Source organism: Anolis sagrei, chromosome X, assembly GCF_037176765.1.
Source record: "Anolis sagrei isolate rAnoSag1 chromosome X, rAnoSag1.mat, whole genome shotgun sequence".
NCBI lineage: Eukaryota > Metazoa > Chordata > Lepidosauria > Squamata > Dactyloidae > Anolis > Anolis sagrei.
The window spans coordinates 64,739,478-64,754,879 of record NC_090034.1 but is presented as its reverse complement, the minus strand read 5'-3'; the positions used below and the strand labels follow the sequence as shown (position 1 = coordinate 64,754,879).

The 15,402-nt window shown below is 40.9% G+C and overlaps 1 protein-coding gene across 10 annotated transcripts in view; it reads left to right on the top strand.

Moving 5' to 3' along the window:
• EPB41 (erythrocyte membrane protein band 4.1) overlaps positions 1–15,402 on the top strand; it is a 199,458-nt gene that overhangs the window by 145,643 nt on the left and 38,413 nt on the right. For all 10 annotated transcript variants that reach the window (XM_060784647.2, XM_067473651.1, XM_060784643.2 and 7 more), the window contains one exon: positions 3,091–3,270. In XM_060784647.2, the coding sequence (XP_060640630.2) occupies positions 3,091–3,270 (180 nt within the window). The remainder of the gene's footprint in view (positions 1–3,090; positions 3,271–15,402) is intronic.

The following is a 15,402-nucleotide window of genomic DNA, read 5'->3' as shown; positions in this document are numbered from 1 at the left end:
TCAGCATATGAACGAAGTAAGCTAGATGTATTTAGCTGCTTCCAGGTGGAGCTACATGAAGAGATCAGAGAGATCTCAATGCGGAAATACAGTCTAAAGGGAAACAGCACATAAACTTACCTACTTAGGCGATCCCTTGTAGCCCGACGATGGTGGCCCTCCAAGTGTAGTGTTTTGGCGAATAAACTTATCTAAGACATTTGTTGTATTCTGCTAGAGGAAAACTATAATTCATTCATACTTTGTCATAGCACAGAATTATAAGCCAGAACACAATTCTCTGATATACCATTCAGTCCTAAACTTGACATTTGGAGCTACTCCAGTCATTTGGTATGTACCAAGATATCGACCTCAAATTCCCTTTCAGAGTTGTAGTTCTACCTGTAGATGATTTCCTTGCCTATTGTCTGCCACACTTATATTAGTATTATTAATGATAATAATAATAATGCTCTACAACAGGCATGGGCAAACTTTGGCCCTCCCTCCAGGTATTTTGGACATCAACTCTCACAATTCACGTATTAGGAATTGTGGAAGTTGAAGTCCAAAACACCTGGAGAGAGGGCTGAAGTTGGCCCAGGCCTACTCTACAAGCTTTCCAACGATAATCACTATCTATTCCTTCCTCAAACCACTTCATAACTTAGAAAGTTAGTTTTAAGATACAATAGTTGTGGTCATAGGGCCAAAAGTAGCTAATTACTGTGATCGTTGCATTTTTATAAACAATTGGTTAATACTTCTCAAAAGTAACCAAAACAGGGTTTTTTTTCTTTATCGTGGCATATTTGCATCATACATATGGATTTGTGTCTGTAGGAATCATGATCTCGGGACCTTCTAGACTCCTGTTCCTCTCTGGTAGCACATTGGTAGATGTTTAGCTTCTTTGCTAAACCTTTTCTTCTTAACTGAAAGCAGGAACATAAAATTAGGATGGGGTGGGGGGTTACTTTCAATGTTTCTCGATTCTTGAAGGTTTTGACATCTTTGGCCCAGGCACAGACCAATATGTATGAAAGCACAAATGATCACTCAACTCGAATTGCGGGTAAACAACCTGTTCTTACTTAATAAACCAAGCATGGGCCAACTTGGTCCCTCCAGGTGTTTTGGACTTCAACTCCTACAGACACAAATCCTACCGGCTGTTAGGAATAGTGAGAGTTGAAGTCCAAAACACCTGGAGGGACAAAGTTTCCCCACGCCAGTAATAAACCTTTCAGCTGAAATCAGTGATTTTAGTAATAACTAATACTTGTGACAGGTTACTTCTACATATGTTTTGTCCCTCACCCCCCAACACATCTTCTTGCATAAGCTAGGACAAGAAGAAAAAAGTATCTTCTCCAACTGTCAACCAAGTAAATAATATTACATTGGGAAGCAATGTATGTTCAAAACTCTATTTGCTAGTGACTCTCTTACTAAGTTCAGAAAATATTTTAAATCCTTCAAGTGAATTTATATTAATACATTGCAAAAAAAAAAAAAGAATGTTAGTCTGCTTTCTTTGCAAGCAGTGCAATACAGACAGGAATAAACAGATATAAGAAATCATCTCTTAATGCTCAATTCTATACATGTCTACTCAGAAGTAAGTCCTACTGAGTTTAGTAGTAGTAGTTAGTGTGGCTTATTCCCAGGTAAGTAAGTGTAGGATTACAGCCTTAAAGGTGCTAATCATATTTGTTATGCATTGGGAAAGTAATTACATTAGAAATAAACAAAAAGCAAGGTAAATATCAATGGTGAATTTTGAAGTGTGAATTAATTTTTTTATTGTAAATAGCAAGGCTGTTAAATGAAAATTATTTTTAAATTGACTAGAAATTACTCTATATACCAGGCATGGGCCAACTTGGGCCCCCCTCCAGGTATTTTGGACTTCAACTCCCACAATTCCTAACAGCCTACCGATTTTTAAGATCAATTCATCGGGTGCGGTGGTTTTTAACTTTAAATATGTTTCAGTGGTTTTAAACTGGGAATTTTTAATGCTGTTTATATTTAATCCTGTTTTGATGTTTGCATATTTATATTTGTATATTTTAAATTGTTATGCTGATGCTTTTATGTTAATCCGCTTTGAGTCTCCTCCAGGAGGGATAAAGCAGGGTATAAATAAATATAATAATATATATTTTTTCATATCAGGAGCGAGTTAAGAAACTGCAAGTTGCTTCTGGTGTGAGATAATTGGCTGTCTGCAAGGATGTTGCCCAGGGGAAGTTGCCCTGATGTTTGATGTTTTGCCATCTTTGTGGGAGGCTTCTCTCATGTGCCCGCATGGGGAGCTGGAGCTGATAGAGGGGAGCTCAACCAGCACTCCCCAGATTCAAACCTCTAACCTGTTGGTCAGCAGTCCTGCTGGCACAAGGGTTTAACCCATTGCGCCACCAAGGGTTCCATTATTTATTATTATTATTATTATTATTATTATTATTCCATGTCAGGAGCAACTTGAGAAACTGCAAGTCGCTTCTGGTGCGAGAGAATTGGACGTCTGCAATGACGTTGCCCAGGGGAGGCCCAGATGTTTTGATGTTTTACCATCCTTGTGGGAAGCTTCTCTCATGTCCCCGCATGGGAAGCCAGAGATGACAGAGGGAGCTCATCCGTGCTCTCCCTGGATTCGAACATCTGACATGTTGGTCTTCAGTCCTGTTAGCACAAAGGTTTAACCTATTGTGCCACTGGGGGCTCCAATATAATAATAATTAATAATAATAATAATAATAATAATAATAGAAGATTAATAATAAATGAAAACCATACTTTTTAACCCCAAACTTTGCCTTTGACCTACACACGAGGTAGACTTAATACATGGGTAGATAGCAATATTTTTTTCCCCACTGGTAAAGTCTCCCCACCCACCCACATCTTAGGGAAGAAGAAACAGGTGATGTTTCCAATGCATTTTAGTTTGGTTTATGTATTATTAGCTATACTCCATTTAGAATATAGCTGAATGGAGGTTGATCCATTTAGTACAGCAGGTTTGACAGTTCGAAAAATGATAATTATGTTTTTAAACACATTGATCCATGGTTTTTATTCTGGATTTATTTTTTATGACAGGATCTAGATAAAACTCAAGAGGAGATAAAGAAACATCATGCAAACATCAGTGAGCTGAAAAAGAACTTTATGGAATCTGTTCCTGAGCCTCGGCCAAGTGAATGGGACAAGCGCTTATCCACTCATTCTCCCTTCAGGACTCTTAACATCAATGGGCAGATTCCTTCAGGAGTAGGAGGAGTGAGTACTTTATGTAACATGAAGTGGATAATATGTTTGGCTCTGCTTTTAATTAAACAGTTTTTTTAATTCTTCAGGAAATGAAATAACTTTTGTAAACAAACATTAACACATTCTATTACTGATTCATTTTTCTCTATATTGAATGGGATATTTTCAAATTCTAGCTTAATTCACCTTTCATTAATAGCATTTCCAGTGCATACGACCCACATTAGCAGATAGTTTCAGTACAGCTTATGGCTGCATATCTCAAGTGTCATTTACTATTATCACAGAACAATTGATCCAGCTCTCTCACAGTATTAATCTAGGTTCTGTATTACCAACAAAATGTTTTTGACATAATTAGTCTATTGTTTAATATACTTGTAGTTATATTGGTCGGATCCAAAGGTGTCCTTCCATGTATAGTAGGCATCACAAAAGTGACTGTGTGTGAAAAAGTTGGATGAAGTAAAGATAAATGTAATCCAAAAATATTAATGTACTTATGTAGCAACTTGTATGACCTTTTGTACTCAGAGATGCGTAAGAACTTGTGCTGTATGAGTTCTGTGTAGAAGCTTTGTAGAATGGGACAAGCCGCTGTTCCTCGTTAGCGTTTTTTTTTAAATCAAGCCCATTAATTTTGGTGTGGTATTCAGTAATACACGCTTAGTGTATTTTTAACACTGAGTTATCTTAGTATTATTATTATTATCTGATTGTGGTATATAATAAGAGGGTTTGAGTTTGGTGTTTGTATGGTTCATTTTAGTTTCATAGTCACTGAAATATACATATATGAACTGTGAAATACTTTGTTGATGTTGCTGAGATTGAATGCAGAACCTATAATGTTTGGCTAAGGAAGCTTTGATGACAACAAATGGGTGGTGAAATGCTTGCTTGTTAAGGAGTAGACATAGGAGCTGCAGTGGAAATAGGAACCACGGTGATGCAGTGGGTTAAATCCTTTTGCTGACTGAACTGCTGACCTGAAGACCTGAAGGTCGGCATTCAAATCCGTAAGATGGGGTGAGCTGCTGTTGTCAGCCCCAGCTTTCCATGCGTGGACATGAGAGACACCTCCCACAGGATGGTAACTCATCCAGACGTCTCCTGGGTAACATCCTTGCAAATGGCCAATTCTCTCACACTAGAAGCAACTTGCAGTATATTCTCAAGTCACTTCTGACACGATTAAAAAGAAAAAGGAGTCATAGAATCATAGAGTTGGAAGAGACCTCATGGGCCATCCAGTCCAACCCCCTCCCAAGAAGCAGGAATATTGCATTCAAATCACCCCTGACAGATGGCCATCCAGCCTCTGTTTAAAAGCCTCCAAAGAAGGAGCCTCCACCACACTCCGGGACAGAGAGTTCCACTGCTGAACAGCTCTCACAGTCAGGAAGTTCTTCCTATTGTTCAGATGGAATCTTCTTTCTTGTAGTTTGAAGCCATTGTTCCATGTCCTAGTCTCCAGGGAAGCAGAAAACAAGCTTGCTCCCTCATCACTGAGACTTCCTCTCACATATTTATACATGGCTATCATGTTTCCTCTCAGCCTTCTCTTCTTCAGGCTAAACATGCCCAGCTCCTTAAGCCGCTCTTCATAGGACTTGTTCTCCAGATCCTTGATCATTTTAGTCGCCCTCCTGATAATAATGGAAGTTGTTTATTTGTGTGTTCTGCTTTTTTGAGAGCAGTGTTCCTTGATACTAATTTGAGAGAATTCTTCCCTATTTCTTGATTTTACTTTGATTTCTGCAGAAATGTTGTTTCAGTAATAACATAGACTGGTGGACTTTTTTTAGAATAATTAGAGGCAATTGTAGGCATCTTTAGTCTGTTAACTTCATGTCTTACACAGCATGAGTAGTGCATTATAATTAGCCATCACTGGTGTCTATGTTTTTCTTATTTTAACTAGATCCAGCATGATTACTTTTAATATATGTGTGTTATGGCGACAATTTTTATGTTTATAGTTTGTTTGTTAATCTTATGGTTATGTTGTTTTCACTCTGTATGTTTTGTGATATCACTTGGGAACCTCTCTGAGTCCCCTCGGGGAGATGGAGCGGTATATAAATAAAGTTTTATTTTGTTATTGTTGTTGTTGTTACGATCATTATCATTTGCAAGACAACTGAACTTTCCATACTTTATGCCAGGTCAAGAAAGCCACATTTCAGTCCTATGAGAGAAAGGTTGGTGGGCCAGAGGTAAAGCTGCTGTTTTGATATGTGCTTCTGAAGTAGACTTTTGCTATTGTATTGGCACCAAGCAAAACGGAAACCCTCAAGAGCAGCTGCTGGTGACATTTAATTTTGGCTGCTATTTAAAGTAATTTTCTCTCTCACAACCTTATGATCTAACACAGTAAAAAGATTTGCACTGCTGCAAGCTTTTGCAGCTTTTCAGTTTGGATTTTTATTTATTTTTAGTGCATGGCTCATTGACAAAGTTGCATGAAGATGTTGGTATATATTTGGCGAGAATGAGCAATGATGAAGGTTTAACTCTACCCTATTCTCTTTATGTTGTCTCCCTCTCTTTTCCCTGTTTTTTTGTTTTAACTCTCATGTTCTTCATTTCCTTTTTGCTGGCCAGCACCCCAGCTACTTTTTTCCTGCAACCCACCACTTAGGGGTGTGCAAAGACCCTGTCCCCAAATATCAATCTAATCTGACTCAACTGAAAGAGCTTAGAGCCAAATTTTTCCTGTCCTAGATAGCTCCTTTATATACCATACACAGCAGGATTCATGGGATCCACATCTCTTTTTAACTTCTTAAAACAAGGATTTCCAACAGGTTTTCCAGTCTGAGCTAATTCATATAGAATTACTAGATTGTTTCACATTATGTACACACAAGTGTCACAGGTGAAATGTACAGCAAAATCCATTTTTTTCTAATCTTGCTATTAAAATAATCATTTTCCTGAGTTTTAAGAAACGGAATACTTTGCACTTTAACTACTATATAATTTTGATGTGGAAATTTTGATATTCTCTTCCATTGCAATACAATTGCAAAACTTAAATAGTTTTATTTGCACCACAAAATAGGTGTGAGAGCTTACAGCCATATAGGTGTGAGAGCTTACAGGGATCCAGCCATTTTGAAGATGTGCATTGGGCACGAAGTCATGACCAACAGTTTATATAAAAAAATACATCAGGGTGATGATGGCTTCACACATTTTCTGTAAGTTAACTTTGCACCTATATTTCAGTATATAGCCGGAGTTAATATGAGATGAGAGTATTGTTGATAACAGAGAACTGGTTTGCAAATGACTGGTTTCTCCAAGCGTTTTGGCCCGATTGATGAGATTATTGGAGCAAGCTCTTTTATGTGCCAACAGGACATGCAATCTTATTTAGTCTGAGGCATTTTCTGTGACTTTTGTCATTGCACATCCCTAAGCATCATTTTTGAGCACTTTTCATCTGTCATTTTGTTCATCTCTCTGTCTTCTCTTGATCTTCTACCATGAAAGCAGACGCAGGAACATCATCTGTTAGTTCAGAATGAAGAGAATGCTAAAAAGCAAGACGCATCTACTGAGGGAACTTTGTCCCAGCAAACAAATGAAGAAGCCCAGGGAAAGATTTCTATTCCAATGCCCGAGGAGCAGAAATCACTCAAAACATGTCATCTGTACCCTAGAGTTTTTCCTACTCCACACTTTCGTTTCATGATGTCTGCTTTGGTGCTCCTTGCATTGACAGTGTGGTGGCTGGTTTTTCTGTGATCCTGGCTTGTGTGAAATAACCTCAAGAGTAATGAATGCACTTCTGACTGAATCAGCTCTTATTCCTCCATGTTAGCTTGTTTTTATCGTTGCATATCCCAAAGTCCTCTGAAACTCTTCTTTTTGAAAACACATGCATACTACCTGTGCAACATATAGTGAATATAGTGGAAGACACAGTGGATCATCATCAGGCGAGCTGTGCTTGTGAAAAAATGTTCAGGTTTTGCATCCTGTTCAGGAGATTTCCAATTTATTTCAAATGCTCAGTATGTGTTTTGATTTTTTATAATTTTGGAGGTTAACAACTTGTTTTAAAAAGGATCGTTTTCTCAAAAACTCTTCTCTGTCACTAGTACTAGATTTGGGAACTGAAAATTGCCACAAGTCTTCACATTCAAAGCAAGGACAATTTAAGGGAGCAAAATAATTCTACAACTGCAAGGGAGCAAAATAATTCTACAACTGCTACCCATAATTAAACACAGCTCTTCAGAAATGGTGCCTCTCGTGGCGCAGCGGGTTAAACCACTGAGCTGCTGAACTTGCTGACTGAAAGGTTGGTGGTTCAAATCTGGGGAGCAGGGTGAGCTTCCACTGTTAGCCCCAGCTTCTCCCAACCTAGCAGTTCGAAAATATGCAAATGTGAGTAGATCAATAGGTACCACTCCTGCAGGATGGTAACGGCACTCCATGCAGTCATGCCGGCCACATGATCTTGGAGGCATCTACGGACAACTCTGGCACCACCCCCCAGAATCGGACATGACTAGACTTCATGTCAGGGGAAAACCTTTACCTTCAAAATTAATTCAGAGATATATATAGAGAGAGCACTAAGTTAATTCCTTTAACAAAGTTTGAAAGGCTTTTCCACACAATCTGTGAAGACATTTATTTGGGAATTATGTCCCACTTATTTATTTATAGCATTTTTATCCCGCTCTTCTCAACCCCCCCGGGGGGGGGGGGACTCAGAGCGCCTAACAAAAGGAAACAATTCGATGCCACAATGAATAACACAGTATAAAACCATAAATACATACAGAGTTAAAACAATAGCAATTAATTAACCAAATTATCATAACAGTCATTAAAACAGTCATTATGTATGATTTCGTGGAGGTGAAGCATGATGCTGACCATAATCTGTCAACAAGTCAAATTGATTTATGCCAAACACTGCCTGATCATGGTGGAAAGGGTGGCATATTCTTTCTTCAGCTGCCTTATGTATAAAACGATACACCAAAAAAATATATCTATTCTTCTTCTTATCTAAATAAGTCAGTAGATGAAAAGGTTGTAATTTCTGATTTGTGTCTAGGGTGGGTTTAAGACAGGCATGGACAAACTTGGGCCCTCCAGGTGTTTTGGACTTCAACTTCCAGAATTCCTAACAGCCTCAGGACCCTTCCTTTTCCCCCTCAGCTTAAGCAGCTCAGGAGAAAAAAGAAGGGCCCTGAGGCTGTTAGGAATTCTGGGAGTTGAAGTCCAAAACACCTGGAGGGCCCAAGTTTGCCTATACCTGGTTTAATATAATAAAAATGGGCAATATTTTGGAAGCAATACTTTATAAATGCAACGTCAGTTGTTCTTTTCTCACAACTCCATTGTTTCTGTGCTTTCCTGTTTCCTTCTCTGTCGTACTTATCAAATGGTTTATCTTTCACTGTAACAGTTAAGTGTATAAGACTAACATACGTATGAGGGTGTATCCTATGTTTTTGCATGTTTATGTTCACAATATTCCTTAAGTCCACCCAAACATATAATACCACTTTTCAAATTGTAAATCTAATGTCTAATTATTAGTTAATTATATTTGTTTAAACCTGTGCATGTTATTTGGCATTTGCTATACACAGATACAAACTTCTGGGTGGTTATTTGAAATAGAAGTATAAATTGAGGTATAAAATCATTGAATTGGTCCTTCAATGATGTATTGTGCTAACATGGCTGAAAGAGGCTAATATAACCCAGGAAAATACTGAGAACATTGTGAAAGCACAGGTGCCAAACAGGCAATGAGAACTCTTAAGGACAGAAGGAAATTATATGTGACAGTTGCAGTATTATACTGTGCAGTCTTGTTTTGTCAGCAAAGTATTGGTGAGGAAGAAAAATAATGTTGAGACAAATACGTCGGAGATATTGTACTAGGAAACATTGTGTATATTCTATATAATGAATGTGAAGAAAGAATATGACTGGTAGAGAACCCATTCTAGTGTCCTCCATGTTTGTGATGATAACCTTCTTCAGCTGTCTCCATAGACCCTTGGAAAATCAATAACTTGTATCTCTTTCATTGTAGGTTCTGACAAAATCAAAAAAGATTTTTCTAAGACTTAATTTCCATTTTGACAAGGAAATGATCTTGATTATTGAACAAAAAAGGGTTTATGATTGTGTTAAAAACTTGGGGAGCTCCTGGTGGTGCAGTGGGTTAAACCGCTGAGCTGCTGAATTTGCTGGCCAAAAGGTTGGTGGTTCAAATCCGGGAAGTGGGTGAGCTCCTGCTGTTAGGCCCAGCTTCTACCAACATAGCAGTTCGAAAACATGCAAATGTGAGTAGATCAATAGGTACTGCTCAAGTGAGAAGGTAACAGTGCTCCATGCAGTCATGCTTGCCACATGACTAAGGAGGTGTCTATGGACAACACCACCTCTTCGGCTTAGAAATGGAGATGAGCACCAACCCCCCAGTCGGACATGACTAGACTTAATGTCAGCAGAAACTTTTACCTTAACTACTTGACTTCTTGGCAGTTTTCAGTGCTCATGACTGTGATCTTCTTTTGAACAGCCTATTTGGGTAAAACATTCTCAAATACCGTATTTCACATATTCTAAGACACACTTTTCCCCAAAAAATGGAGTGTCAAAAAATGGAGTGCACCTTAGAATCACAAGCATCCTAAATGTGTTGGTTACTTTTTAAAAAGATGGTAATGACCGATGGCTAAAGGAAGGAAGTTGGCTATCCTGGCCAATCCCCAGAAAGCTAGATCTGGGATCCGAGTTCTGGTTTTTCTCTCTCTCTTCCTTGCTCTTATTAGTATTATTATTTACTTCATTTCTATCCTGCTCTTCTCACCCCTCAGGGGACTCAGAGCGGTGTACAACATACAGGGTTAGTCAAAATGCATAGGCCAAACATACATACAATTGTATGTATGTTTGGCCTATGCATTTTGACTAACCCTGTACATCTAAGCAAAATTTCAATGCCTCGTTATACAAATCATATAAAACATAACATAAAATCACTAGAAACAATAAGCATATAACTAACACTTAAAACCATTAAACATAATAACCCCGTACACAAATAAAACACTGGACCAATCCTTTAAGCACCCTACCAGGGCGTCCCCCTTCCCCTCTCATGATCCTAAGGCAGTGCCTCCCAATTCATGTTACCTCAGATGCAGATGCACCCGCCCCCAATTCCCAAAAATCCCAATAAATTGGCTGGGAATTCTGGGAGCTGCAGGCCAAAACATCCAGGGACCCACAGGCCGAGAACCAATGACCCAAGGTCTTCTGGGCTGTCTTGGATGGTGCTGTATGACTGGTTCTCTGCTGGCATCCTCCTTTTATGGCCCAGCCTCAGGAGGCAGCAGGTGTTTCGGCTGGGCCTTTCTGCAGTCAGGGCCCAAGTCTGCAAGGAGCCAGTCACCAGGGGCTCCTTGAGGTCAAAGGCAGCCTGCAATGGACAAACACTGCCTTTTCCTCCAAGCTCCTGCTGCCAATGTTCTTTGGCTATCTTGGATGGTGCTGTTTGCTCTGTGCTGCTTGCTTCGCTTAACAAGGCCTGCAAATTCCAATTAACTTCCAATGAAGAGCCTAGTCCTGTGGGAAGGACACTCCCTCCACAGAAGGGCTTCCCCGAGGGTTCTGCCACCTTCCCTCCTCTCTCCTCCAGGCCCCCAGGCAGATGGCCCGGCTCCCTTCCTTAGAATCATAGAGTTCTAGAGTTGGAAGAGACCTTGGTGGGCCATCCAGTCCAACCCAATTCTGCCAAGAAGCAGGAAATCACATTCAAAGCACCCCTGACACAGCCTCTGTTTACAAGCCCGCAAAGAAGAAGCCACCTCTACACTCAGCGGAGAGATCCACTGCTTAACAGCTCTCATAGAATCATAGAATCATAGAGTTGGAAGAGACCTCATGGGCCATCCAGTCCAACCCCCTGCCAAGAAGCAGGAATATTGCATTCAAATCACCCCTGACAGATGGCCATCCAGCCTCTGTTTAAAAGCTTCCAAAGAAGGAGCCTCCACCACACTCTGGGGCAGAGAGTACCACTGCTGAACGGCTCTCACAGTCAGGAAGTTCTTCCTCATGTTCAGATGGAATCTCTTTCTTGTAGTTTGAAGCCATTGTTTCGTGTCCTAGTCTCCAGGGCAGCAGAAAACAAGCTTGCTCACTCCTCCCTGTGGCTTCCTCTCACATATTTATACATGGCTATCATATCTCCCCTCAGCCTTCTCTTCTTCAGGCTAAACATGCCCAGCTCCTTAAGCCGCTCCTCATAGGGCTTGTTCTCCAGACCCTTGATCATTTTAGTCGCCCTCCTCTGGACACATTCCAGCTTGTCAATATCTCTCTTCAATTGTGGTGCCCAGAATTGGACACAATATTCCAGGTGTGGTCTAACCAAAGCAGAATAGAGGGGTAGCATTACTTCCTTAGATCTAGACACTATGCTTCTCTTGATGCAGGCCAAAATCCCATTGGCTTTTTTTGCTGCCACATCACATTGTTGGCTCATGTTTAACTTGTTGTCCACGAGGACTCCAAAGATCTTTTTCACACGTACTGCTCTCAAGCCAGACATTGTCCCCCATTCTGTATCTTTGCATTCCGTTTTTCCTGCCTAAGTGGAGTATCTTGCATTTTTCTCTAGTCTGTCAAGATCGTTTTGAATTCTGCTCCTGTCCTCTGGAGTATTGGCTATCCCTCCCAATATGGTGTCGTCTGCAAACTTGATGATCCTGCCTTCTAGCCCTTCATCTAAGTCATTAATAAAGATGTTGACAGGACCGGGCCCAGGACGGAACCCTGCGGCACTCCGCTCGTCACTTCTTTCCAGGATGAAGAGGAAGCATTAGTGAGCACCCTCTGGGTTCATCCATTTAACCAATTACTGATCCACCTCACCGTAGTTTTGCCTAGCCCACATTGGACTAGTTTGTTTGCTAGAAGGTCATGGGTTTGCTAGAAGGTTTGCTAGAAGGTCGAATGCCTTACTGAAATCCAGGTACTCTACATCCACGGCATTCCCCGCATCTATCCAGCTTGTAACTCGAGATCAGATTAGTTTGGCATGACTTGTTTTTGATAAATCCATGTTGACTATTAGCGATGACCGCATTTGTTTCTAAGTGTTTGCAGACCACTTCCTTAACAATCTTTTCCAGAATCTTGCCTGGTATCAACGTGAGGCTGATCGGACAGTAATTGTTTGGGTCATCCTTTTTTCCCTTCTTGAAGATTGGGACCACATTGTCCCTCCTCCAATCTGCTGGAACTTCTCCTGTTCTCCAAGAACTCTCAAAGATGATTGCCAATGGTTCCGAAATGACTTCCGCCAGTTCCTTCAGTACTCTTGGGTGTAGTTGATCTGGCCCTGGGGACTTGAACTCATTTAGAGCGGCCAGGTATTCCTTGACGACTTGTTTCCCAATTTGGGGTTGGATGTCCTCTAATCCCTCATCCACTCCGTCTTGCTGAGGTTGAAGATGACTTTCTTTTTGTGAGAAGACCGAGGCAAAGAAGGCATTAAGTAGTTCTGCCTTTTCCCTATCCCCTGTCAGCCTTGCCCCATCTTTTCCTCGAAGAGGCCCTATCGCCTCCTTGTTTTTCCTTTTTCTACTGACATAAGAAAAGAAGCCCTTTTTATTGTTTTTAATGTCCCTGGCAAGCCTGAGCTCGTTTTGTGCTTTAGCCTTGCGGACCTTTTCCCTACAGGTGTTGGCTATTTGTTTGAATTCTTTGGTGATTTCTCCCTTTTTCCACTTCTCTCCCTCACAGTTAGATAGTTCTTCCTCATGTTCAGGTGGGTTCTCCTTTCCTGTAATTTGAAGCTATTGTTCTGCATCTTAGTCTCCAGGGCAGCAGAAAATAGGCTTACGCCCTCTTCCCTATGACTTCCCCTCACCTCTTGATTCATGGCCCTCATCATGTCTCCTCTCAGCCTTCTCTTCTGAAGGCTAAACATGCCCAACTTTTTAAGGGCTTGTTCTCCAGACCCTTGATCCTTTGAGTCACCCTCCGCTGGACACATTACAGTTTAGAGTTAACATCTCCCTTCATTTGCAGTGCCCAGATTTGGACACAGTGTTCCAGGTGTGGTCTGACCAAGGCAGAATAGATGGGGGAGCATGACTTCCCTGGACTCCTATTTATGCAATCCAAATCCTATTGGCTTTTTTAGCTGTCACATGACATTTTTGGCTCATGTTCACCTTCCTCCTCTTTGGTTCACCTATTGGATCGGGGTGGAGAGGTCTGGCAAGCTGAGCTCCCCATCCTTGTCCCCAGGATACCCTTCTGCCTCTGCCTCCTGGGTCTGGGGCTGCTGCCAGGGGAGGGACCAGGGAGCTGCTCAGCGCTGTGTGGCCAGGACCAGGAACCACTTCTGCCACCACTCCTCCACCTTGGCTGAAGGATGGATGGAGAAATGGGATAGGCTACAGGCATCAGTGTAGCAGAGGGAATCAAGAGGCTTAGGTCAGTCAGCCAGGAAGGAAGCCTCCCCTGCTGCTGGATCCTCAGGTGCCCACCCACTCCCTCCTCCATGCTTCACCTCGCCTGACCACTCCTGCCTGGTGCTGCCCTTTGGCTTGGGGCCTGGAGAGAAGAAGGACTGGCAAAGGGCATCCTGCAGGGCTGGGCACCTGGCCGTAGTTGACTGTAGGCTACGGGGCAAATGTGGGGCTGGCGGCTCTTCCTTCTGTCCCCCACTGTGGCAACAGCAACTTACAATCAAAAAATCATTTTTCCCAAAATCAGAACTCAACAAGGGCTGTGTTTTTGAATCTGTGGCCTCCTAGAATCAGTGAAATACAGTAGTTGTCGTTCTGCTTAAACCACCGTTTTCTTACAGGTGGTACTAGAAAGCTTATTCAGATCAAATATACATTCTCTAAATTTTCTGTAGAACTCTATTTCATCTCATTCCTGGTTTTACACCTTGCTTTTCTTCCCATCCAGGCAGACTACCCTCTCTCTGAATGAAAAGGAGCAGGTTGCTTTTTGACAATTCCCCCTTCCCGCACACACGTACAACATCTCAGCTTGTCACACTTGCCCTCTTGCAGCGAATCTTAGTCTCTTGTGAGGCTGACAGAAAGACTGGGAAAGTCATGTGAGACTTTAAAATCCCTTTCGGTGGGGGGGGGGGGGGGCTTTTAGTAAATCAGGTGAAGTTATTTCTTGTTCTAAATGCTTCTCTGCCAAGTGACCATAATGCAGAAGTAGATCAAATGGTTTGATTTTGATAACCTGTTTTGATTGTGATAACATGGTTTGATTGTGATAAACATGATAATTAAACCAATTTGAAATGATTCAGCACCTAAAATCATGATAACATAAATGCTGCTGTCAATTCTGTAACTGACTTTCATTACAAAATCCCTTCTGTGTCCATTCAATTTTAGTAGAATGTATTTGCAAATTCATGCAAGTGAACTGTAGTACTGTTATCAGTTTCTCTGCACGATGACTTTAATCCATGAAGCACTCTATTAGGAACTCTGTCGATGTTTGTCTCATTTTGCTTTAAACTTAACGTTAGATGCACTTCAAGGGACAGCAGTGTTGTCAGCTGGGTTAACAATGTGAAAATCTATTAAAGGTTGCAAGCTATTAACAGCATTTATAAACAAATAGTGTCAACGCTGTTGTCGTTTTTGTGGTTGTTGCTTCAAGGTCTTATTTTTCCTTCTGTAAAAAGAGAAGAACCAAGAAACTTAAATTAGGGTTTTCTATTTTCTTCTTCATAATGCTGCTTGCACAAGTACATTGGCAGTTTTGTAGATACTGGATGTTTTTTACCAGTTGGTCTGTGGAATTCTTGCTGGTGAGTGTGATCCATTATAAAATCAACCCCTGCTTTATGCCAGGCGTGCCCTCCTGAAAACCTTTAAGTGTTTCTGCTTCTGCACAGATCTTGCATTTTGGGGATAAGCTAATACTAATAGTGTAGCATGAGGTGGTTAGAATTTATGAGTTAACTTTTTTGTAGTAGTATTTTATATTCAGGCTATGTTTTATTAGTATGAGAATTTGCTTTGTTTTAAACATTCATGCAAGTAGCTTTTGTGTAATTGGAATCTCTTATTTTCAATAAAGCAACTTATAGGTATT